Raw genomic sequence first — 24,579 nt, 5'->3', positions numbered from 1 at the left:
TTGACCAACTGTTCACGCCGAAACCTTGAAGGTTAAAAGAGCGGACGACCTTATCTTGTCCCTGATTCATATTTTTTCACCAGAGGATCCGTAAGCACTACCTTACTGCTGGCCTTCATGGCCCTCGGCCTATGAGTATATTGGTTGTTGAGGTGATTACTGATCTCTGATGAACTGGAATCTACCGGTGGGATGAGGCTATGAGATGAACCCTAGTGTTGATCCATGGCCTGACCGTTGCTCAACTTTCGAAGTCCAAAGTCAAGATGCGCAATTTTATTTTGTGGGATCTTCAAATTGATAATCTGTCACCATTTTGTGCGTGACTATCAGATATCGCGAAATCCCAACCATCGTTGTCTGCACAGTATTATTTAAGATCGGAAATACGGCGTACTGTTGTTGATTAGTGAACTGGCCCTCGGCTGGCGCAGTCACGCTAGTGTCCCAGGAATCTGCGAATAAATCAATGCAAACAGCGCCTCTGTGGGCGCTGAGAAGCTAGAATTATGTCTTGAGCGCACGCGTAGCGTGGGGGATCTAGGGTCTGGTTCGTCCAGTCTCAGCAGCTGAATGAGATCAGAGCCACCATCGATGTCGTTTTATTAGTACAGCTAGGATTTTACATCGGAGTAAATTACATGGTTCGAAGATTCCTAGAACTTGAGACGGGCGGTACTTACACAGATACAAATATCCTATCCACCGGCGCGCCATGGTCGACAACTGGGGCCAAGCATTCTGCATCATCTTTATCACTTACAATAGCTACCGTCGAATCCTTCAATGCAAAATTGGTTCTTTGATACCACGGTCTCCGTAGGTATTCAGTTGCTCGATGCCTTCTGGCTCTTGCAAGGCGATCAGAGAGAATACGGGTAGCTCAGCTGAGCCATGTCCCAGGTTTCAGAGCAATCAAGAAGGCTAAGACGGGGGTCCGCGGGAAGTGAAAGTTCTCGATTTCTCTTTAGAGCATTGTATTCGCTATCTCAATGGAACACTTACGCCGCAATGGCATCCTTTACTCTCTGTGGTGCAACAGCTCTCGGGAGGCTAGCGTCTTGTCGAGGTTGCGAACGAGACTGGACTTGATCCGCAAACTCAGCTTCCAGGCGACTAATCATTCCCTCGATATCATAGTCCCAGATCTTGTGCGATCTTTCCTCGAGGTCTTTGAGACATTTATCCCAGTCACGCATAGTGTCGGGATGGTTCCACTCGTAAATCTCACAGGCCTCGCGGCTGCTCTTCACCAGCCACTTCCCACGAGGTGGTCGAACAGTATCGTAAGCCCGGAACATGGCCTCCAGTAAGACAGACTTGCCGTGTTGCGTAGGCTTGGGTAGGCTTTGCAATATCTTGGTGCCATTTTCGAGCAAAGTGGCTAAAGCTAGCGCATCCTCGACACCCATACCCGCGCCCGCTCCGTGATGGGGAGTGGAGGCGTGAGCAGCATCGCCTGCAAGACAAAGCCTCCCTTTAACATACGTTGGAGCAGGATGGTCGTGAGTATCGAAGATGACCCATTTAGTAACCTCATCTGGCAATAAGTCGATGAGACTCTTGACTGTAGGACCCCAGTCCTGGAATACATCAGCGACCTCCTTCCTCGTCGTCTGACTTGTCATGTCGGCAACTCCGTCGCCTATCTTGTCCCAATTCGTAGTATCGTCGGCGAAGGCCACAAAGTTGAGGATCGTGCCACCTGCCACTGCGAAATGCAGGACATGTGCTTGGGGACCGGTGTGACAATGCTCATTGTAGGCTTTAAAGCTTCCAATGGCGGCTACTGCGCGATCCATTGGTATTAAGGCTCTGTAGGCAACTTTGTGACTGGAGTGAGGGTACGCAGCGGGATTATCAGGTCCAAGAACTAGCTGTCGGACTTTGGACTTGATGCCGTCGCATCCAATGACTTGTAAGCATCAGTAACAATAACATTAACCACGACTTTGGAAGTCAAAACTGAATGATGACAGCATCAGTGGAGTGCGACTCATACCTGCATCAGCGCTGGATGTGGTGCCGTCCTGAAAATGCAGAAGCACTTTTCCCCCTATATCTTCATCTGTCACATTCACCAGTTTCTTACGGAATTCGACCGCATCGTCTGGAATGAACTTGACAAGCTCGTCTAAGAGATGAGCCCGATGACAGCCAATGAAACCGTCATGCCCAGTGTCGAGGTTATACAGCGGCATGTCTTCTTCGTCAGGGCGAGTTGCATCCCAGGTATATCCATCGTTGAAACGGAGGCACTCTTCGGGCTCGTCCTCATTCTCACCGTTGTGTGTGGCTACGGCATTGACAGCCACCTCAATGGATGGATTCAGTAGGGCCATGCACTGTCTGGCATTGGTAGTGAAGCCAATTCCGGCACCAATCTCGCGGAAGGAGCGGGACTGTTCGTATATCTTGACAGGAATATTCCGCTTGAGTAAGCCCAGCGCTGTAATGAGGCCTACAATTCCACCACCAATGATGGCAATCTCGAACTTTTCGTTAGCATCGGACATGATTGAAGAAAGGCTCTTGTTTAACTGTTTGTGAAGGAAGTCTGTAGTCGATTGAAGATGGAACGGGATAGTTATCCTTAGATCAGTTATATCTCAATCTCCGTTGGGCAAGAAGTACCTTGCTGCTGATGGCGCTTACTCATTTGGCTGCACATGTGATATCAACGTTTGACTGATGTTAGGTGCACGGCCTGAAACACCGGAGTGCGCGGTCTTCCTGTCCGGCGGGTGATGATCTCATCCGAATAGTGTTCAGAGCAATGACGGCCTCGCCGACGGACTTCGGCTCTCGGCCCATTCCCCTTTGCCAAATCACTTTTTCCCGGTGAAAACGGAGATAGGTCGATGTACGCCGGGAACATCCTAACGACAACGCGAGTATCTTATGTAGGCTTCACAAGACAGCCGGTGCTTGCAGCTTGTAAGTAATGACTTCAATCACTGAAAAATTCACTGTGTATCTGAAGAACCTCCGAAACTCAACTGAGATACAGCTGAAGTAATTTTCTAACCACGACTGTGATAGATTTTACACACGCTCAGAAAAGACCAACATCTCAATCCACCACACGTGTACGATCCAGGGGATGTTCAGTCCCCCATACTCGGCTCCTCAATCAACAAGTCCATGAGAGAGTCAGGCGTCGCCAAGGCATCCTCATATCCAAACCGAGGCGGCTCTGGCTTCGGGATACCTTGGCAAAATGCATTTGCAATCTTCAACTCTTCCAAAGCTTCATCCATCGTCTTGGCCTCATCTTCTAACGCCATGCCACGTTCTTGAAACCTGACCAGAGCTTCCCGGCCTAAATGAAATGGCGCTGGTGTAAATGGGTGGATCTGGCATATGTTGAAATCGGATAGTAAAATATTCGACAAGCGCGTCATCTCTCTAGCTGCTACTACAGCTCTTTCCTCACAGCCATCGACGAGATGATCGTACTCTGCAGTGGTATCCGACATCGCCGTGGCCACTTCTAGAAGCGATAGTGACGCGACTTGTGCCACTATCCTAGCAAGTAATGTCATGGATCCAGCGCGGTGAGATACGGGGAGACCCTGCAGACGGGAAATCTGCCGCGTCAGGACGGAGTCCACAAACATGTGGCGCTCCCAAAATTGGGCAGGCGTCGTCCCGTTTTCATGCCCAATCTTGGATCGATTCATGTGGAATCGAATCTGCTCGGACACTGAGATGGATAGAATTAATTCCAAGAACGGGTGTTGCTTTGCTGCTGTCTGTAGCTCCATGGCTTCTGAGAGAAAGAGAGAGATGGTGGGCGTGCGGCTTTGGAATGCGTCTTCAGAGCAGGGAAGCCGAGTATATATCTGGATGCATCTTATCATTAGTAAAAGAACTCATGACGTATTTGCAGTAATTCTTGAGAAAGGCTTGGCTCGAAATGTTGATGAATGGGAGATGGGTGCGTACCTCAGATTCAGTGAACGTCCGGGGTAGATCATGAACCAAGCAGATAACAGCATCTAGACAAAATGCCATCCATAATGTCCTCCTTTTCTCCTCTTTCTCAACAAATAAATCCGAGTCCTCGGTTGATCCTGAGGCTTTGTCGCAACTTTTATCAATACTGCTCAGGCGTAGGAGCTGTATCAAGCGTACGGCTCGCCCCGCACTCACCCATGCGCGGTGAAAACCGACCGCCATCAGCTCATACATCGATATGAGAATCCACGCCTGGGCCTGCTTGAGCAGACCCTCTTCTTTCTCCACTGGACCGCCAGGTGAGTCCAGGTTCCTGAACCTGTCGAGGGCTTCGCGATACATGGTATCCCGCAAGTGTTGGAACTGCGAGGATAGTGAAGATGCCATGGCCCACATTGCGTACTGTAGACATTTATGTGAGAGTTTAGTTCCGTCCGAAATAGCGCGGGTGTTCATTTCTCGCCTCTTCTCCAAGTGCTTCGATATGCGTATGTACGAGGACTGGTGTAAGAAGGGCGTGAAGGAGTGAACTCGGTCGAAGTAGAGTTGGTCGCTACATGCAATGTTCAGCGACAAGATACGCAGATATCAACATGAAGTCTCAACATATGTCCCGGGACAAATACTCACAGATCAGCTCTCATCAATGGCTCAATCTCCCGGAAAGTCTCAATCGCCGAGGCCGCCAAGGTCGGAAGTACGCCCGTGTAGTTGAAGGCATCCTCGGCGACAATAGGCAGTGGGGTGAAATTTACAGAACCGGGTGTCTGAGTCGGGACATCCGATCTTGCCTGGTTGGTCAAATCCGCGTCAGAGAAAGAGGTGAAGTAGTCCGTAGCAACAGACAAGGTCCCTTGAGGGCTATCGAGACTGGAGCCATCAAGGTCCGAGCTTGATGAAGATTCGCAACTCCGTCTTAGGGCTCTGTTCACTTCGGTTGAACCACTCCCACAACTTCTCGCAAGGCGCCGTTCAAGAGTGGCTACATGTACTCATCCTATCAGTATCTGTAGTATGAAGACTGAATACCTCACTCCAAGGCATTCCTATTTATAGTGAAAAAGTTGTTGACTGACCAATCCTTGATTGAAGCATCTTCATATGATCTTTCTTGGATACTTGACGTGGGGCAGCCGGGGCACTGTGGCAACGTGCACCTGTACGAACACACCCGCCGCAAGGCCGTTTTCGATCACATCTAAGCTTGCCCTTTTGGCACTGCCGGCAGGTCAAATCAGGGCTGCGGCGGATATCACGGCTCGTTCCCGGGCTCCTGGCCGTTTCGGTCTCGTCCGTTATCGATGCTGCCGCGGACCGGGGCGGTGTTGGGCCATTCGGCTCATTTTTCGGGTGCGACTGGCATAATACGCCACGTTCGAAGCAAGGGAGACAGAAACTGCTCCCGTCCATTGATGTTGTGAGCGGTGTCGTTGAAGAGTTGCCGATTATGATGCGATCAATACTGCATCGGGTTGACAATGATTAGGTCCAACTTCGCCAACCAGAACTTTAAATGCACGTTAACGAAGACACCTGCTTGGAGACACCAAGAAGCGATTATGTATGCTACATGGCTACCAGCTTCCTCAGCGTTTGCCACTTTAGCGGCGTGATCTCAGTTCAGATAAGCAAAGATGCATCTCAATCAACATGGATAAAGTGTGACAGGACGATCCTGGTCTTTCATGAAAAACACATGAAATCTGCCAAAAAAAAAAGTGCCATTGCGAATTTGTGGTGATGCCAAGGAAAAGGAAATCCGCCCCTGAAGGTCCCATCACCGACGCTAGTAGCCTGGTAAAGAGCAAACTTTGCCAGTTATTTGTTACCAAGGGTGTTTGCCCCTTTCCTCGGGATACTGATCCGTTGTGCCGCCCGCTTCATATTCCTTTTGCGGACCCCGCTTTTCCTTTTCTTTTGGCCGTTGTGTTTGCTTGTTTACTCCCTTGGCTGATAGTTTGCCTGTTAGTGCCTGACGGTTCATGTATGAGAGATTTTGCACAATTACCGGGATGCCGGGGTCGTTCCCTCGTCAGTTATCTTGCTTACCGGGCCCGGCCTTGCGATTCCCGGATCGGTGGGGACCGCAAGCCTCCATGTCCGGGTTGGGGGGATAGCAAGTCTGACCCCCTCCATGGTAGGGAACAAAGCACGCAAGTAATGGCAACTCCGCTGCATGGCTTGGCCTTTGATGCGCCGGAAAGTGAGCTCGCAATTCTTTGTTATCGAAACTATAGGCCAAACTCGGAATCTTACACGCGCACGCCACCTACTATCCTTCTACTCACTAGATACTGCAAGCGCCTCATCAATCGTCTTCCAGGTGTGATCTTTAACCTTTTTCAGATCCTCCTCGGTGAAAATGGCCTTGTTGCCAACAACCTTGCCATTTTGATCGATACAACTCCAAGGTGCGCCGTCCTTCCCCGTGGCCTCGTCTACTCCCTTCAGAAGTTTCTCGGCGCAGGTATCAGCCGGTACACCCATCACATTGGTCAGCAGTTTTGTCCCAGCCCGAAGATACCACGGCATGGTATGGAAGATATTGGTCTGCACGAGACCAGGGTACGCATGGATGAAGTGCTGCTTCTTATCCTTGTTCTCAGCCGCATAGGCCTGAATCATGGCGTCCGTCATAGATAGGCAGTGGTCTGCTGCTTTTTGCAAGCTGAAGTTCTTCTTCAGGTCCAAGTCGTCCCAAATGAGCTTGGTCGGGCTGCCGCGAGTGCTATCGAGGACGATGAGGACTTTGGCGTCGTCTTTCAGGATGGGACTCAGCTCGCGGATGAGTAGCTGTCTGCCGTAATAGTGAAGCGCCATCTTGCGGTCGATTCCCTCGGATGTCTCGTTCCGGCCCGCCATGGTAAGAATACCCTGGGTGAGAACAAGAAGATCGAGTTGAGGGTCTTGAAGTGATTTGTATTCGTCCGTGTATCGCTTGATTGAGCGCATGGAGGATGCGTCCAAGGCGCGGAACTTGATGTTGGAGTGAGGGATGTCCTTGGGTTCGGTGCGGCCGCTGATGGTGACTTGTGAAGATGCTGAAGCTGCGGCGAGGCGGCAGGCAATGGCGTAGCCAATGCCACCCGTACCTCCGACAACTAATGATCGTGTAGCCATGGCTTGCTCTGAGATTTGGATGAGATAGATGATGGTAAATGATGTTGTCGATGTGGAATTCAAGCTCCTTATCAAACCTGGAAGGTAATGTGAGCTTGGCTCGGTGTGTCGTTAGGCCGATTCCGAAAACAATTGAGATCCCCTAAGTCCGCAACTTTGCGCCATCTGATTGGTTCAAGCCCATTGTCATCATTTCATTTCATGCAGAGAAAGCTTTCTAAGTCCGCAAAATCCGCCCATAGCTCGTGGTAGTTATTCACGAAACTGGTCTGACGTATCAATCAAATGAGCTAGGTTCGAAGCTCTTAGCCGTGAACATGTGATGTTGAAGCAATGTAGTAGATAGGTCTTCAAGAATACTCCGACCGTCTGATCGTGGTCCTTCCTTGCGGACTAAGCCCCGGCCTCTTGTCTTCCAGCCGACTGCAGCCTCCCTAGGCCGTGGATGACATCGAATTGGACACAAGGAAACGTGGGCTTATTCCGGGGATGAATTGACGACAGAACGGATTGAAAGGGGAATGGAAAGTCTCCTCGGGCCCGGGCTCAGCAGCTTCCACTCCGCCGTATTTCGGAATATTCTACATCCATTCTCCGGCCACGTTATTTATAGCATCGATTGAGTTCATCATCCACGTGAACCTTTCCAACCTTACGTAAGTACCAAGGATGAGCCGAAGTGCCGGACTGGGGATCTTCCCTTGGACCAAGTTGGCCACCTTACTACATCAGTGCATAGCAGGACCCCAAGAGCTCCAATTCCCCTGCTCGCGGCTCTGCGGCAACGTTAACTCTGGGCGAGCGGGGCCGCTGACGCGTTACTGGTCTTCTGGTGGTTCAGCGCCAGCCAAAGAGAGACATCGCGGGACGCATGGGCTGCCGATGTTCCAGGCGAGAGAAGCCTCTGCCTGGTAAGCCTGGCCTGCTGTCTCCTGGCAGGGCGAATCTTCCAAAGTGGGTGAGCTTGAAAGGGGTTGAAATCTGGAGCCAGGGCCACATTTCCCCCATCTATTTCGTACCCCTGGGCCCTGGCCGTATGTTCCGTGGTCCGTCTTACGGATACTCTTGTTCCCTTCAGGGCTGAAGTTTCGATCTCCTGCAAATCCGTTCTCTTTCCTTTCCATTTCTTCTCCTCGTGGTCCGAGTCTTGACCTACGTCCAGCGGCTGTCATTGTCACACTTCACACGTCATACACACCACCACAGTGACCACACCACACACGAAGGTTTACGACTGGACAAAAGAGGTGTTCACTGGTCGGTTGTCTGGGATGTCACTCTCGGCCCTACCACACTACTTCAGCCCTTCGGACGGATCTGTGGGATCCAACGTGCTGGGTCACACCTAAATTGGGTCTTTTCTCCGAATCTTTTGCCCATCCCACCGCTCCTCATTCCATTCTCCTTGGCGAACTACGGAGGGGGCCCCTCTGGTTCATCAACTTCGGTTCCTCGATTTGTTCCATTTGTTAAAATTTGTCCCGCCCCAGCCCGTGGAGCACTGGAGACGTTTCTTCACGTCGGCGGTGCCGAGCTTCCATTCTTGACCCTTCTACCCTACATAATCACGCCTTCTCCCCCTCGCGCTGCGCGAGGTCTTGTAGAGGGACGATGGGCATAATGGAGAAACTAGGGGTGAGAGACCCCTTGGCAAAGCTTCCCCACAAGCCGCAGTCTTACAACGACAAATACGTCGTCGTCTACGACTTCAGTGAAGTCGGTATGTCAATTTCTCATTCGTCTCTCTACTATGATCGGGAATTGTCGTTGGAATGGGGCTGGCCGACTGACTGTGCCCCAGATTCTGAGACCTCCGTCAAGGAGCTCACCACGCTCCTTAATGAACTCGAGTCTGCTGGTCTCCAGACGGAAGTAAGGGCCGGCTATGATCAGACCCTTCTTATCTTCGTCAAGGCTCCTCGAGAGCTTCTAGGAAACACCGTCTACAAGTCAAGGTCAGTTGGACCAACTCGTCACAGTCAGCTGAAGCCCTTGACTGACATTCCACCAGAGTAAAGGACTGGCTTTATGGCATCGTCCCCGAACATCCCGGCGGCACCAAAACCACCGTCGTCGACGGTGCCTTTGAGGCAGAGGACATTCTTTCAGTCTACCACCTCGTCAACTGGCCCAAGTCTCTCGGTGGCGCTGGAATCACGCCTGAAACGGGCCAGTGGAAGAATGTCAAGGCTATTTTCCCTCTGCACAATGAGGAGACGAACCAATCCCTTATGAAGCATCTCAGCAAGCGACTATTCCTGACGCCCGACGATATCGATTCCATTCGCGACCTCTGGGGAACCAAGGTGAGTCCCGCCAACCTGCGTTCTCTGCCTATGCCATCTAACAGAACGTACACATAGGTCGCTTTCTACTTCGCATTCATCCAGACTTATCTTCTCTTCCTCACCTTCCCCGCAATCACAGGTGTCATTGCATGGATGTACTTTTCAAAGTACTCCCTCACCTACGCCATCGCGACATGCGTCTGGTGCACCGTCTTCCTGGAATACTGGAAGATCCAGGAAGTTGATCTCAGCATCCGGTGGAACGTGCAAGGAATCGGCAAGGTCAAAGTCAACAGGCCGCAGTTCAAGTACGACAAGATTATCAAGGACGAGGCTGGTCAGGAGAAGCATTATTTCCCCAAGTGGAAGACGGTCTCCCGCCAACTGCTCCAGATTCCCTTTGTCTTGCTTTCCGCTCTGGCACTCGGTGCCATCATCGTCCTCGTGTTTGCTATTGAGGTGCTTATTTCAGAAGGCTACGACGGCCCCTATAAGAACTTAATTGTAAGTTCTCTTTATAATGCTTTGATGCTTCAATGAGATGCTGACCATAGGCAGGAGTACGTTCCGACCTGCCTGCTCGCTATCGCGTTGCCCTACATCAGCAGCGGCCTCGAAGAAGTCGCCACGATGCTCACAAACTACGAAAACCACCGAACGGCCGATTACCACGAAATGTCTCTTACGCAGAAAATCTTTGTCCTCAACATCATCACAAACTACCTCCCGATTCTCATCACGGCCTTCATCTACGTTCCTTTTGGCGACACCTTCGTCCCCTGGCTCGAGGGCATGACAAAGGGCTTCCTCGGCGCCATTGGCCAAAAGTACATGGACGACGACCTCAGCTTCCATGTCGACGCAGATAGACTTCGTGACGAGGTCATCGCGCTCGTTGTCACGGGCCAGATTTCCGGATTCTTCGACGAGAACATCATGCCCGTCCTCAAGCACAAGGCTCAAGGGATCTACCGCGAGTACAAGCGCTCGCACTCAAAGGACACGATGCTCATGTCCATCGTCAAGGACGCCCCCGAGGAAGCTAGATTCCTTCGCAGCGCACGCAACCAGGCCACCCTAGAAAAGTACAATGTCCAGGACGACATTGCCGAGATCGTCCTCCAGTTCGGCTACCTCGCCCTTTTCTCCCCCGTTTGGCCCCTCATCCCCATCGGGTTCCTTATCAACAACATCGTCGAGCTGCGCACCGACTTCCTCAAGATCTGCATGGAACATCGCCGCCCGCCCCCCGTGCGCACTGACGGCATCGGCCCGTGGATCAACTCTCTCGACTTCCTCACCTGGGCCGGCAGTCTCTCAACCGGCGCCATCGTGCACCTGTTTGGCGCAAACAGCATCGGCGGCGGAGCCTGGTGGGCGCTGCCCATCACCATCTTCATCAGCGAGCACGTGTTCCTCGGCTTGCGCTCCGTCGTCCGCTTCTGTCTGGAGAGCATCGGGTCGGAGCAGATTCGCAAGCAGAGACATCAGCGGTACGCGACGCGCGTCAAGCACCTCGAAGAGATGGAGGCAAACAAGCAAGCTGGGCTTATGCTCTCAGTCGCCGAGCGCGAGCGCCGCAAGTCAATCCGAGCGATGGGACAGGAGTCGTTCTGGACTACACAGATTGACGACGGCGCGAGTGCCGCTGTGGGGATTGGTTTGATTCAGTCGGTCAAGAGGGCTGAGGTGTTGAAGGCCGGGCAACCGAAGATTGACTAGTAGGTTCTATTGTACTCCACCGGTCAGGTCATTTGCAGAAAATCGGCGTCTTGTTTGATTAGAGGGTTGAAAGTTAGAGCATAAACACCATGCCATACAACATCAGTTCGTCCGCCTGCTCCTCGAGTTGGTGACTGAAGCTAAGTCAAGAGCTAAGTGGAGATTGGACGAAGGGGTACAGTGACATGTCTTTGACATCACATCACAGCACTGACATCATCGGATCGCATCCGCACCGTCAACAAACGCAGCATCAACTTCACTTTCGAGCCTCGATTGCAAGAACGATAAGCTGGTCCTTTTCAAACATCATCGACCGACATCTCGACTTATTTCCATCAAGTCGTAGGAAAGACCACGAGATATCATCCAAAATGTCTAAGATCACATCCCCCTTCAATAACCCAATCTCCTTCGCCTCATGCTCCATTGGCCTGCCTCGACACACCCTCGAAGACAAACTGTCAGCAATCTCCGCCGCCGGCTTCAACGGCATTGAACTCTCCTTCCCAGACCTCCAATCCTACGCCACGCGACACCTTAATAAGGGCGACATCGCCGCAGATGACTACCCCTCCCTCTGTGGAGCCGGCGAGCTCATTCGCGACCTATGCGCACAGCTTAACCTCCAAATCATGGTCCTACAGCCCTTTGCGAATTTCGAAGGATGGCCTAGGGGCAGCAAGCAGCGAGAAGAAGCGTTCGAGCGCGCAAGAGGGTGGATGGAGATCATGAGCGCTGTGGGGACAGATATGCTGCAGGTCGGATCGTCGGATTCGCCGGATATCACGTCGTCTATCGGAGACCTTGTAGCCGACCTCGCTGAGCTAGCGGATCTTCTTGCGACGAGGGGGTTTAGGATTGCGTATGAGAATTGGTGCTGGGCTACGCACGCGCCGTCGTGGAAGGATGTGTGGAAGATTGTGCAGCTTGCTAATCGGCCTAATTTGGGGCTCTGCTTGGATACCTTTCAGTCTGCTGGTGGAGAATGGGGAGATCCGACGACGGAATCAGGGCGCATTGAGACTGGTGGTGTGAGTGAACAAGATCTCAAGATGTCGTATGAGATCTCACTTCAGGAACTCGCAAAGACGGTCCCGCCGGAGAAGATCTATTTCCTCCAGATCAGCGACGCTTACAAGGTCTCCCCGCCGTTGAACCAACAGCCGGATGAGAGTGGGTTGAGACCCCGGGGGCGTTGGAGTCATGATCACAGACCGCTGCCGTTCGATGGTGGGTATCTGCCTATCTTGCAATTCTTGGAGGCTGTCATGAGCACCGGCTTCAGAGGGTGGTTGTCAGTCGAAGTGTTTGATGGGAAGTTTGAGGAGAAGTACGGGGATGACCTGTTGGGATACGCCAGGAAGGGGAGGGACGGGGTCGTCAAGATGCTGGGCGAGATGATTGTTGATCGGAGTGGCTTCTAATTTTCACAGACAGCGTGACAATAATATGGGAATACACAAGAAAAGCCGCTCAGCTTGCTCAAACGCTCCGCGTCAAGGCCTTCACCTTCTCACCCTTCTTCTTCTTCTCCTCCACCTCATCAAACCTCACAGGCGTCTCATTCTCCGTCCACGGCATCACCTTCAAATCCTTCCAAATCCCAATCCACCTCCTCGCCTTCTTCTCATACGCCTCCTGCACCCCAACCGTCGAATTCGGCCTTACAATCATCGAAAAGAACTCAGACAGCCCCCTCGGCGCATACACCCTCCACGCCCCATCCGCCTCCACCCGCACCCCAATCATCGCGCTCGTCGTGATCCACGTATCGATCCCAGCCTCAGTCGACTCGTGCGCCGGACACGGCGCCCCGAACTTCTCCTCATACCACAGGTGCACCCGCGCCTGGTTCCGGATCTCCACGCCTTCGCCGGGGATGCCCGCGAACAGCTCGCGCCCGCGGCGGATGACGGCGTCCTCAGCCTCGTAGGAGAGGTCTGAGTCGTCGTGGTAGACGAGGTCGTAGTCTGTGATGCCTGTCGTGGGCGGGAGCGAGGAGACGTGGTTCCAAATTGTTTGGGAGACGGCGCCACCTGCGAGGTACCAGTTTGGGAGGTTTAGGGTTGTGGCGAGGGAGAGGACCTTGAGGAGGGTTTTGTTTGTTTCGAGGACTTGGCGGACGAGGGTGAGTTGTTCGCCCAGTGGGAGTCTGGCGAGATTTACTGCGGGCATTTTGGTCTTGCTTTTGAGGCAATGCGCTTTGCGAAGGGTTGTGAGTGAAGGTTTCGCTGATGAAATCACTTTTCGACGCGCTCTTGTTGACTCAGACGCGTTGCGAACGTGTCCGTATTAGTGTTGAAAGATAAGGATCAATCGCATCACGTCAGAGGTTTTGCGCCTGGCTTACCTAAGGTAAGTTGTGATTTTGCCAGGCTTTCTTATTTCACATTGCGAATCTCGCGATACGTCATCTTGGAATTCACCGCTGGAAATAGAATCTTAGAGGCCTTCATGTTATCCCTGCTTTCCCAGAACGACTAGCTCTGTCGCAATGAACTGGGGCTTACTCGGAGACGATGCTCTGTAACTTCATGAGCTGAGAACCCGTCGTATACTACAAGAAACCAACACACCTTAGCCATCGCGGATACACTTCATTTACTATATAGGCAACACAAAGACAACACGATGTTTTGCGTCATCTGCCATGATCTCTGCTTTCATCCTGGTGCAAAATCATCGATAGCCCCTCCTGGTTATATAGTTGGGTGAAGCACATGAGCTTTCACTGTGAGCGCGCATTTGTAGCTTGCCGACCCCGCTATTACCCCGCAATCATGAGGGGCATCGTACCTCCAATCGTAGATTGAGCGGTCTATTTATTCTTCAGCTATGAACATCGAAACTGACGGGCCTGTAGCTGACAGCGATAGGATGAACTGACCCCCTTGCGCTTTATGGAGTTGTAAGATGATACGATAAAGAAGTACTCATCATTGCTTTGGTATTACTCAAACAGGGTATTATGCTTTTACTAAAATTTGTGGCCGTCATGTCGGATAAATCAAATTCACGAGTCCTTCTGCTCGTCGACAATGAGAAAGCTCTGCGGCACAACCCTCTCATTGTCATGCGAAGCCTCCCTCGTCGGCCTTCCTCCATAAGTCAACTCTTCCTCACTCCCATTCTCACTAACGCTTTTGATGTGCGACAACGTACCAGCATCACATTTGCTTGCTCTCACTGAGAAGCCCATGCTCGACCTCCTCTTCCCAGAAGTCGCCTCACTCTGCCTCTTTTGACACTTGAAGGTGCCGCAGCATTTACAAGGAAAGTACGACATGCTGTAGATATCTTCGTGCCCGGACTGCGGCGGACCGTCGCTGGACTTGGCAAAGGTTGTGGCTGCGAAGGCCGATGGTCGGCGAGTTGCGTCGTCGGTAACGCGGTGCGGGGATGGGTTTGAAGTCATTCCTAATTTGTAGCCAATGGCTTTGAGAAGGGGTCGAAGCGTTGCGAGGCTGCCGGCGGTGATTGCTAGGCCTTGTTCTACGGATGACCAGATGGCGATGTCGAGGGTGGACCCTTGATGAAAGTTAATTGATTTGTCCCTAGAAAGAGACAACTTGAAATGGTAGACCCACAGAGGAAATCGGCGTCTTTAAGGCCCATGAGATATCCAAAGCGAACCAAGACAGCTGAGCTGGCACTAGTACGATGGTCAGCTTCGTTCATGTTGCCGATAAGGTTTGATTGTACTCACACGCAACCCATGATCAACAATGGAATCAAAGCAAACTTCGTCTTCTTTCGCAGTTGGAGGTTCCAAACTAAAAAGGCTGGGAGAATGGCGAATGTCAAGTCGGATATGACACTGAAGGCACTGTACAAGTATGCCAATGCAATAACAATGTTGACATCGATACAGGTTCCCGGCTGACTCTTGTTCCAGAAGAATGAGATCGGGTGGCACTGGAACAGCGTCACGAAGAAGAAGACGACTCCGGCTAGAACAGTGAACATCATAGCCATGTAAATGATCCAGCTGTGTAGTCGTCGGGTGGTAATTCGTAAGAGAAAGAACCCGATAGACATCTTCGAGACGATCATGCTGAGGGAGTAAAAGAGGTAGCAGAACCACCAGCACTATGAGGTTGTGTCAGTACACTTGTTACAAGTGGAAATGTATCGCCTTGGAATAGTTGCTGACCTCGAGCGCTTTGGTGATATGGTCATCTTCGATATCCGCGAAGTGCCTTCCGGTCCCATAGTGGACACCTAGTATCGAGAAGGTTGAGTAGCATATAAAGAAGGCCTTTGATGGAGTTAGTCATGTCTTCCTGTCTGTATACACTATCATCATGCAAGTCAAGTAATGCATACCAGAGCCATGACCATGAGCCAGTCATCCGTTCCAAAAGCCTTGACCAGGCCAGCCCGGACGTAGCATCGCAACGCAGTGGCCAACACCGCCGCCGAGACGAAGAAGATGTTGACGGCCAGGAGCTCGGGTCCGCGGTTCTCAATCATGGGTGCCATGTTGACTCGTAGATCTCAGGTTGGAATGTCTGCCAGGGGTCCTTTCTTTGGAGCAGGCCCTCCCAGTTCCCACTTGAAGAGATGCAAGGTTTATGGGGTTCGTGGGGAGGGAGGGGGGAGGCAGGCAAAGGTCGTACGATTCTTTATAATCCCCATCCTTAAACAAGTACGAAAATGAAAAGAAGGATACGGACCGCAGAAATCACAAGACACCGTCGTTCCTGTGCACCGGGCGCTAACGCCAGGGGTAGATGGGTCTTGTTGTGTCGCGTTTCCATCTTCAGAGCTCAATCTGAAGCCTTCAGTCGACGGCGTCGGGTCGTGCGTCCGGAGAGCTCGGCATGCGCCGTCCGTCCCTCATTGAAGACTCAAAAGAAGGGAAAGTATCTGTCTTGACCCCACCGGAGCTCTCCTAGCTTCAAAGGACATTTGATTTTGGGGGATCATTTGCGATGAGGTAAGTCGACACAAACGAGCAGCCAGCTCCGAGCCTTTGGAAAGCTTTGCCTTGAAGACAATATCCAGATCCGGCGACGGACTCGGGACGGCGGCGGGAGGAATGCCTCATCCGCGTTAAGTCAAGCTCTAGAGCGTCTGCCACCAGTCCTTCTTAGGACACGGGCTCCGGTGAACGGACGAGGAGGCTGACCAGTGGGATAACTGTGGCTTGCTTTCTCGAAGGAGCGCTAGAACAGATCTATCACCGTTCCGACACGCCACGTCGGAAATGGTGGCCGTGCAAGGCATCTCGCGTACGTCTAGCTTGTCGTCTAGCGGCTTTTCACTTGCTGTCTCGCTACTGCCGATCGAGCCAGTGGCTAAGCCTCTGAGGACAATCCTTGAAACAAACTCAGTAGCCCTCTGGCTTCATGAGACATGAGTAATTCCATTAGGTCAGCGGCATCAAACCTGACTTTGTTAAAAAGATGGTTTTTGTGGTCGGGATACCTCCGATTCATACCCCCTTGGCAAGGGAGATCGGCCCGGGGATGTGTGCCGGGTCATGATCCGGAAGTGCCGCGATGCAACACAGTCATGGCCTCTCAGGCCCCTTCTTGCACATGTTAATCGAATGCCCAGTCGCCTCAAGATGCCAAACGACAATATCTGTCACTTGTCAGATTGAAAGTTCGGTAGCTACAACTCTAATGCCTTGCACGAGGCACTACTGCGAGACATAAAACAGTGTGGCTATGAACAGGAATACGACGGCTTTAATTAACAGCCCAGGGGAACCGAGACAACCTTCACGTCCTTTTCTAGGGCGCCACAAGTGCAAACTTCTCCAGCATTTCAACGCCAGCCTCCTCTTTGACATTAGCAGCTACGCACCCTAATTCAGGACGTTGTGAGCATATTACTCCAGCGATTTTGCTTTCCTGTTCCGGCTTGTGATTCAACATGTGAGACATTTACCTCAGACTCCCTATTATTGTTCTTGAAGGAAATCATAGGCTCGAAGGATCAAGTCAAAGGGCTGAATGGTCAATGGCACACTCGCTAGAGCGTCTTGGCTTCCGGCCGCTTCGTCGCTGCGGTATCCTCCCGACATGAGTTCGTCGGCAGATTCTTTGCCGTGTGCACAAGCCAGGGAACAAGACATCTAGACGGCTCTTGGGTGACGCCTGTGGATCTCCTGCTACCAGGATCCAGGTACACGGATGACGGACGGATGACGGGGCTGGCGATAGTTTGTTTGCAGGATGGGTCTGGAAGGGGTCCGGAAATAACCCCTTACGTGACAGACTGTGGACCAGATTCACATGCACGGTTGAATGGAACATCCAAGCGTCGTCTCCAGCATCTCACGGTTCTCATCCTGTCGCCTTGTTTAATCGGGAAGAGCAGGGACGATGGTGTGTCCCGTGGAAACCTCGACAATGTGGAGGAAGGCCTGGCGAGCTTTACACCTGCATGCAGCGGGAACTGCTGTTTCTTGGCAGGCTAGCATGCTTTAAGGATCTAGCATTTCCTTCAAACACGTAGCGGGGTTGAAACATTGGGATAGGCGTCAATAGACGACAAAACTACCATGGCTATATGCGACAGGGCTATCACTAAGAGCTGTGTAGCTGGTCAAAGTAGGGCCTCTCCGCTTGCGGTGTAATCCTCAACATATGCCGCCTAGTTGTCCCCTCTTCGACCCTAAAGTCTCGTAGCGCAGGGTGCTGAGTGTTCCTGTTGTCGTAGACCACCACCGTCCCCGGCCTCCAATGAACCCGCAGGTGCCAGTCCTGGCCTTTTTCGATATGGTCAAACAAGAATCCTAGCAAGGCGGCACTCTCTTTCTGCTTCATACCGACAATTTGTTTCGTGTACAGCCGATTGACGTAGAGAGAAAGCTTCTTAGTGACGGGGTGAGTTCTCACGACTGGATGGATGGTTTCAATGGGTTCCCGGATGTACCGGTCGCGGTGGCCGTTCACCGAAGCTTGAGAAAAGCCAGAGTGAACAGCCTTCAAGCTGTGAAGCAACGTACGGTAAGTTTCTGAGAGAGCGTAGTAGGCTGCTGTCGTGGAGAGGTAAAGAGTATCCCCTCCAGATGACGGAGTGCTAAGAGGCAAGAAGGTCGTCGTACCCATCCCGTTACTGTATGTTGTCAGGTTCCAGTTCGATGACGTGTGATTATTGGCAGCGGACTTACATCTCATAACTCATGTCGCCGTGCCACTTCACGCTGGAGACATTGTCTTTGATCTCGTTATCGACAGCACCTGCCCTGCATTGTCTGTCAATTGTCCGTCTCTGCTTCAGTCATCGCGGTGAACCTACGTGAAGTCGCGGTACACAGGGAGTAGTTCTGGGTAGTCCTTGATCTGACCGCCCATCTGATGGACATGCAGTGGTCCGAAGTGTCGTCCGTAGGCTTTCTGCTTCTCAGGTCCGATATCTACGAAGTCTTGGTCTCGAAAAATCACCACGCTCCGCTCGGCTGCGAGAAGTGCCAGCTCATCAAGTTGGACAGAGCTCAGTTGACTAAGTTGGATTCCATGGACCTCAGTACCGATCGCTGGTGTGACTTCCTCATGGCTGACCTGAATTGCTCCCAGCAGATTCTTCTTAGTTGAATCAGCCCTCAAACCGACATCATCATGTTGGAACTCTTCTAACGGAGGCTGAGTTCTGGGCACGAAATGTGGCAGGTAGCTTTCATACTTGTACTAAAATCGATCAGAACCTGTCTATTAGAAAGTGTTATGTATTCTTACGCTCTCCCTATCGTAGTTGATAGATGTTTCTGCCCGAAGCTGAATTGTTTGGGGCTCTTCCATGACCTCTGTGCTTACTTCTGTCGCCATTGCGATGAACGTTATTGGTAACTTAATCCGGTAAACAATCTAAACAATCCAAGCACTCTGGATGCCTTGATCACATCAGAGCCGCCCATCCTGATATAGAAATGGCCGGGTGCTTATTTCCGTGTTTGAGGTTGTACATGCTAGCACGCGATCTTATCCTCCTTGTTGCGACATCATCCTTGGGAATTCGTCATGACATCTGCGCCCTCACATTGGTCGACAATTCCGTATCATATCTGCATCTTATCTTTCGCGACAATACTACCGACATCAACAGCATTGAAGCTCTCGGTAAAAAAAATTGGATGTAAGGTAGTTCTCCTCTTTCCTGATTGCGAAATTCAAATGCCTTGCTTGTCGCCGGAGACCCTGGCAAGGATGCACTTGCCGGCATGCCTTATGTTTTTTGTGTTGCTTGCATCGGGCAGTTTCTGAAAATTCTTGCTGCACTGAGTACAAAAGGGTACTTCAGAAGATGATAGAGGATCATCATCATCAGAAGCAATGGCGTGCTCCAAGTAGAAACGGGGTACGCTATATGAACTGCACATGATGAGGGACGCAGATGGTCTTCACACTTCAATCAGCTTAGCAGTTTGTTCACTTACCATTTGAAAACATGACCAGTGACGGCAGAAAGCAGGATTTTGAGGTGTCTACAGACCCTGAGGTCCAACTCGCATCTAGCGAGGTTGGTAGATGGAGGGTACTCTCAAACATCTCACGAAAGATCTGGGGTGATGACCCACGAGAGCGTAAATATGTTCGGAAGTTGGACACCTTCCTCTTGTGAGTCGGGCTCTTACTAACTTTATCCTGTTCTAACTGACCATGGCAATAGCTCTTACGTGCTTCTCGGTTATTTCATCAAGTACCTCGATCAGAATAACTACAGTAATGCCTTCGTCAGCGGCATGCAGGAAGAGCTTGATCTTTATGGCAATGAGAGAAATCTCCTGAATACATACTTCAACATCGGTATTATCTTGGGTACTATTCCAGCGCAGATGATCCAGTTAAAGTATGTACGTCCGTCGATTTGGATACCGGCGTGTGAACTCGGGTGGTCTGCCTTGACAATGATCATGGCGAGTGCCAGGAATGTGGAGACGGTATGTTCACAGTCTCTGTCGCTCTCAGAGGCGTTAAAGTAGAACATTGCTGACCAAGTATCTTTAGCTGTACGCTTTGCGCTTTTTCATAGGGCTTCTCGAGTCATGTTCCTTCCCAGGTTTCGCTAGCATACTGGGGAGTTGGTATGGCAAGTCTCAACTCGCCAAGCGTATGGCTTTGTTTGAGCAGACAGCTGCGATTGCTGGTATGTTCAGTGGATACCTCCAGGCAGGGCTTTTCACTGGTATGAATGGGACAGCTGGGCTGTCTGGCTGGAGGTGGCTCTTCATCATGGATGGTCAGTAATCGGCACAACTTCAAGGCGATGTGGAGCCGGTATTGATCATTCATAGGCGTCATCTCGATACCGATCGCTTTGTATGGATTCTTTGCGCTTCCTGATTTACCACACAACACCAGAGCTTTCTACCTTCAGAAAGAAGTAAGAGCCCATCTCCTGCATTAAGCTAGTGAGCCGGACGTACAATGCAGGCTGACCGATACCAACAGGACCGTGAATATGGCATGGAGCGCATCAAAGCTATGGGTCGCATATCACCATCGAAGTTAACCCTGAAGGCCATCAAGGAGATATACACCTCATGGCAACTTTGGGCTTTCATACTTCCGTACCTCATGGTAGCTGAAGCTGGGTCCGGTACCGGGTATTTCAACCTCTTTCTCAAGTCGGAGGGTTATAGCGTCGTCAAGACGAACATCCTCCCGACGATAGGTTTGTCTAACAACGACTGCAGTCAGCTTCGACGTGAAGAGTGCTGAGACCTTACCTATTTTCAGGGAACGCCATACAGATAGTCGCAGCGTTTGCTATGGGCTGGCTTTCAGATGTCACGGGTAGTCGAGTAATGACGGTGATATTCGTACAGGTAATGGTGCTTGTGTCGAACATCATGCTGTCAATATGGAACGTTCCTAAGGCGGCTTTGTTTGCGGCCTTCTATTTAAGCTATACCGGCGGTGCGGCTCAGCCAATTGTCATCAGCTATGGGCACGAGATCACGCAATCCAATGCAAATCTCCGACAACTGCTGGTCGCTACGGGCAACATCTTTACCTACACCTTCAGTGCTTGGATGCCCGGTTAGTCTAATATCATGCGGGGATGCTTTTCATCTTGCAAGTCTCGGATGTTCTAATTGCTAATGAACTCCTGAAGTTGTGTTATTTCCAACATATGACGCCCCCAAGTACAGGTATGGGTACCAGATACTCATTCTCTTCGGCGGGCTTGCCGTTGGGGGCATGTATCTGCTTGACTTTCTGTACAAACGGGACTTGTGGGTTCGAATTCTTGGAAATGAAACCATAAGAAAAGCATTAACGTTCAAGTAGGAAACGCAACCCACAGCTTTACGAGGTCGAGCAGCAATCTGAAAATGATCAGCTCACGTCAGAGAGACGTAGCGATGCTGCTTTGGGGCCCGCCCGGAGTGGTTTCGAGAGCCGATATGGAACCGTCACAAATGTGGATACATCACTCAGATCGAAGTAGATCCAAAACCGCTCACCAGACTGTCCAAGATCTTGCAAGTTGCACAAGGTTCAAGATGGGATATATGATGGTTGGCAATGGGCGGTGCGCTACCTATGGTCGTAGGCATCTATTCGGCCTGGTTGACAATTTCAAGAACGTATACCATTGGACATTCGCCAGACCACAAAGAAAGCGGCCAGTGGGATACGACGAAGAAATCGCGGCTGATGTTGCTTCTGATACAGGATAATAAAGTTTTGTGTACAAGCTTGAGGGCATGACCTGAAGATGTGCTAGAAGCGAGCTATACGAGCATGTCTTCAGGCCAATTCCATGACTTCTTTAAGTGAGCCAGTCTACCTCAAGATGTCAGCAGCCTGTCATAAGTTCCAAGGGTAAGACTGGCAAAGGGGACGGGCGTTCTTACATCAATGACACATCCCAGCTGAAGTCATCCGCAGTATTTGATAGCAACTCGTAGAGGACTTCTTGCTCTTCTCTGATGGTGAAACGGTCGCCCGCCAAGACTATGGCCATGCAGGCCGATCTGTTGATGAATGAGTGATGATCCAAATATCCCGAGAGTTCATCAACCTACATATGAGCCGGGTTGCATGGGCTAATTGAGTCTGCCATGCCGGCAAGAATTTTCACGTCGGTAAAGATCTCTTTCTGCAACACATATGTGAGCAGAGAAACTGCGGCCCCCAAGTAATAGAGACTTACATTGATCGACCGGGCTGCTTGTTTAGATACTTTGGCCAAGCGTTGCGCATCGGGATTATGTATCGTTAAGAGAATGCGGTTGATGTGATAGAATAGAAGCCCCATTACGACAGAGTCGTTCAATAGAAATATCTCTGGAAAGAGGCTACCACGCAACGGGGCTTGTACTAAAACCGGTGTGAACGACTCTGGAACTGACCTCATCCACTTTGCGGCGTAGGATACCAGCTGATCGTAGGTCTCGCGGGGCTTGTTTCCCCCATAGCAGTAGTTGAGTACGTCGACGGTGTGGAGGCACATCCGCCATGCCCAGATGTCGTCGTCCGCTGGTTGGAGGGAGCGATCGAAGTCGACATGCTCTATTTCGAGGTCTAACTTTTCATTTCGCATGACAGACCGAAAGATTTCAATACGTATCCAGGCCCACATTGCTGCCTCTAGGAGAGTACCGTGTTCGGGAGTCTTGATGTGCGTGGAGAGGAACCTCCATATCGGGGTTTCGGGTGTCTTTTGACACAACGGTGTGACTATCACGAAAGTCAGCGAGACAGAGTAAATGGCTTGATGTCACAAATTCTTTGCCAGGTACTCAAGTTCCACGCGAGAGGCAATGTAACCATAGCCTTGGGCAGTGGGAGGACGTACTATAGATATTCTCATAAAGCCTGAGCAGAACGGCGGCAGCAATGTGTGCCTCATCGACCTCAGAAACAGCGTCATCCAAGGCAGGCTGCAGAAGCTCCATAGTCATATCATAGTATCGCTCTGCAGGTTTATCAAAGAAATTCAGGCTGTCGCCCTCATCTTTTGACTTTGCCGCGACAGCTAAGACAGCATTGAGCAGCACGGGGCTTAGAGCAGCATGCTGCAGAAGGAGAACCGAGATCCGATTGTGCGGGTCGCCATAGTCAAACGAGGCCGCGATAAACTCCCTGAAGTGGCGAACTAAGTCTGCCTCACGACGGTCTTCTAACGGAAAGTTGGCGGAACTGAAGGATCGACGCGGCTCGGGCAAGCTAGGGTCATCGCAGTGGCTCCCGCTACCAATTTCGCTGATGGCGCTTCGAGGCACTGGTGAGAAGGACCGCGGCGCATCGTCTGACTCCAAGTGGCCTGACGATGGGCTTCGGAAGGCAGGATGAGGGTGTAGGGCGGGCAGCTTCGTCAAGGGGTACGGCTGGCCTTTCTCGATGGGCAAAGGACTCTGGCCAGTTTCGTTGGCAGCGGCGTCCGAGTTTCGGCTTGGACGATTGGTCGATGACGGCTTGATGAATGCATCTTGTCTTTTCTTAGTCCGTCGCGGTGGTGGTGCTGGTGGACTCGGGGGATGATCTTCGATCGAGATGAAGTCTTCGTCGTCGGAGTCGAATCCATCGTTGTGGAGGCTGTTTATATCGGCAGTCTCGTCGATGAAGCGTATCCTCTTCCCTGACACCCGGCACCACTTTTGCGTATCTGAGAACTCATATTGGGCCTCCCCTCGATTACCATCGGTGTCACTGTAGGTTGGAAGCAGTCAGATGCGTGCCTTTGGGTTGGGGGAACAACAAATAAGAGAGAATGGGAATAAGCAATTCACCTTGGCACGGTAATGTGTCTGAACTTGAGCTTGGTACCACGGACACAAGCCCTGCCTTTCCGAACACACTGCCCGCAAGGGGCTCCTTTATCGCCTATATGAATAAGTCAGCTATTGGAACGGAATACCATCACTACTCCCACTGTTGAAGGGGGTAGATCCACCCCCGCACTCACATTTGATATGTCTGGGGAAGGCAGTACAAAATCAGATTAGTGAACTGTCCGGGGCCTCGCGGTAGATCGATCCGTTCTCGGTCTCGGGCTAGGAGCGAGGGGTTCTGCGGCCCAGGGAAATGGATGCCATCCCCGCGGGTTCCGCGAACCTATCCGAGAGGCCGTGGCATTGGCTGCCCTTTCTGCCAAAGCAAGGGACGAATAAATTACAAATGGATGATGATTTGAGCAAATAGGTCCAAGTAACATACCTTGAGCGACAGCTTTCGCATCCTGGCCTTCTAACGGTTCCCGGTGTGGGCATTTCAGGCAAGAAAACAGCGACTGATTCTTACCTGCACTACAGGGCGGCGATTCCTCTTCGACGGCGGCAGATGGCTTAGGTGAGACAACAGAAGGCGAGCAGCATGTTTGTGGGGGAAAGGTGAACGGGAACTGGCGGCTGGTGTGGGATGCAGCCAATGTGCACACCATTGTATGGGCGAGGGACCGGGGCCTTTCGCGCGGTTTTATCCAAGTCTACCGAACTAAGGAGGAGTTTCCGTGCGGGGACAATAATTGGAGACGTGCGGTAAGAACGCCGAATGTCGCCGATGGCGCGTCAAAGTCATTGGGG

The 24,579-nt window shown here is 51.4% G+C and overlaps 11 protein-coding genes across 11 annotated transcripts; 3 read left to right on the top strand and 8 right to left on the bottom strand.

Moving 5' to 3' along the window:
• Positions 1-1,001: 1,001 nt before the first annotated feature.
• Positions 1,002-2,516, bottom strand: BDZ83DRAFT_706874 (uncharacterized protein; the record flags this gene model as incomplete). The annotated part of the gene is made up of 2 exons (XM_060511534.1): positions 1,002-1,915; positions 2,003-2,516. 2 exons carry the CDS (start codon positions 2,514-2,516, stop codon positions 1,002-1,004), a joined length of 1,428 nt encoding a protein of 475 aa, XP_060361092.1.
• Positions 2,517-2,934: 418 nt separating this feature from the next.
• Positions 2,935-4,954, bottom strand: BDZ83DRAFT_633309 (uncharacterized protein). Its single transcript, XM_060509024.1, has 3 exons — positions 4,591-4,954; positions 3,949-4,513; positions 2,935-3,845 (listed from the first exon to the last, which is right to left on the bottom strand). The coding sequence occupies exons 1-3, from the start codon at positions 4,602-4,604 to the stop codon at positions 3,108-3,110; spliced, it is 1,317 nt and encodes a 438-aa protein (XP_060361091.1). The 5' UTR covers positions 4,605-4,954; the 3' UTR covers positions 2,935-3,107.
• A 1,286-nt stretch (positions 4,955-6,240) lies between these two features.
• Positions 6,241-7,080, bottom strand: BDZ83DRAFT_722434 (uncharacterized protein; the record flags this gene model as incomplete). The annotated part of the gene is made up of 1 exon (XM_060512474.1): positions 6,241-7,080. One exon carries the CDS (start codon positions 7,078-7,080, stop codon positions 6,241-6,243), a length of 840 nt encoding a protein of 279 aa, XP_060361090.1.
• Positions 7,081-8,700: 1,620 nt separating this feature from the next.
• BDZ83DRAFT_755581 (calcium-activated chloride channel-domain-containing protein) lies at positions 8,701-11,090 on the top strand (the record flags this gene model as incomplete). The annotated part of the gene is made up of 5 exons (XM_060514632.1): positions 8,701-8,800; positions 8,882-9,035; positions 9,092-9,386; positions 9,444-9,872; positions 9,927-11,090. The coding sequence occupies 5 exons, from the start codon at positions 8,701-8,703 to the stop codon at positions 11,088-11,090; spliced, it is 2,142 nt and encodes a 713-aa protein (XP_060361089.1).
• A 374-nt stretch (positions 11,091-11,464) lies between these two features.
• BDZ83DRAFT_586184 (xylose isomerase-like TIM barrel) lies at positions 11,465-12,517 on the top strand (the record flags this gene model as incomplete). The annotated part of the gene is made up of 1 exon (XM_060505922.1): positions 11,465-12,517. The coding sequence occupies one exon, from the start codon at positions 11,465-11,467 to the stop codon at positions 12,515-12,517; it is 1,053 nt and encodes a 350-aa protein (XP_060361088.1).
• Positions 12,518-12,575: 58 nt separating this feature from the next.
• Positions 12,576-13,268, bottom strand: BDZ83DRAFT_755579 (uncharacterized protein; the record flags this gene model as incomplete). The annotated part of the gene is made up of 1 exon (XM_060514631.1): positions 12,576-13,268. One exon carries the CDS (start codon positions 13,266-13,268, stop codon positions 12,576-12,578), a length of 693 nt encoding a protein of 230 aa, XP_060361087.1.
• Positions 13,269-14,106: 838 nt separating this feature from the next.
• On the bottom strand, positions 14,107-15,566 carry BDZ83DRAFT_586152 (uncharacterized protein; the record flags this gene model as incomplete). The annotated part of the gene is made up of 5 exons (XM_060505920.1): positions 14,107-14,621; positions 14,681-14,745; positions 14,800-15,182; positions 15,247-15,351; positions 15,420-15,566. 5 exons carry the CDS (start codon positions 15,564-15,566, stop codon positions 14,107-14,109), a joined length of 1,215 nt encoding a protein of 404 aa, XP_060361086.1.
• Positions 15,567-17,632: 2,066 nt separating this feature from the next.
• BDZ83DRAFT_722429 (uncharacterized protein) lies at positions 17,633-18,847 on the bottom strand (the record flags this gene model as incomplete). The annotated part of the gene is made up of 4 exons (XM_060512473.1): positions 17,633-18,164; positions 18,220-18,294; positions 18,348-18,736; positions 18,785-18,847. 4 exons carry the CDS (start codon positions 18,845-18,847, stop codon positions 17,633-17,635), a joined length of 1,059 nt encoding a protein of 352 aa, XP_060361085.1.
• A 569-nt stretch (positions 18,848-19,416) lies between these two features.
• On the top strand, positions 19,417-21,340 carry BDZ83DRAFT_706857 (pantothenate transporter; the record flags this gene model as incomplete). Its single annotated transcript, XM_060511533.1, has 7 exons — positions 19,417-19,663; positions 19,716-19,986; positions 20,054-20,285; positions 20,341-20,429; positions 20,498-20,720; positions 20,786-21,088; positions 21,165-21,340. The coding sequence occupies exons 1-7, from the start codon at positions 19,494-19,496 to the stop codon at positions 21,338-21,340; spliced, it is 1,464 nt and encodes a 487-aa protein (XP_060361084.1). The 5' UTR covers positions 19,417-19,493.
• A 239-nt stretch (positions 21,341-21,579) lies between these two features.
• Positions 21,580-22,802, bottom strand: BDZ83DRAFT_633298 (uncharacterized protein). The gene is made up of 4 exons (XM_060509023.1): positions 22,209-22,802; positions 22,081-22,154; positions 21,910-22,029; positions 21,580-21,838 (listed from the first exon to the last, which is right to left on the bottom strand). Exons 1-4 carry the CDS (start codon positions 22,635-22,637, stop codon positions 21,787-21,789), a joined length of 675 nt encoding a protein of 224 aa, XP_060361083.1. The 5' UTR covers positions 22,638-22,802; the 3' UTR covers positions 21,580-21,786.
• Positions 22,798-23,394, bottom strand: BDZ83DRAFT_586223 (uncharacterized protein; the record flags this gene model as incomplete). The annotated part of the gene is made up of 1 exon (XM_060505925.1): positions 22,798-23,394. A coding segment is annotated over one exon (597 nt), but the record flags the coding sequence as incomplete, so codon positions are not given.
• Between the last annotated feature and the right edge of the window lie 1,185 nt (positions 23,395-24,579).

Source organism: Colletotrichum acutatum, assembly GCF_030867785.1.
Source record: "Colletotrichum acutatum strain CBS 112980 chromosome Unknown BDZ83scaffold_104, whole genome shotgun sequence".
NCBI classification, from domain to species: Eukaryota; Fungi; Ascomycota; class Sordariomycetes; order Glomerellales; family Glomerellaceae; genus Colletotrichum; species Colletotrichum acutatum.
This window is presented reverse-complemented; position numbering and strand designations above follow the sequence as displayed.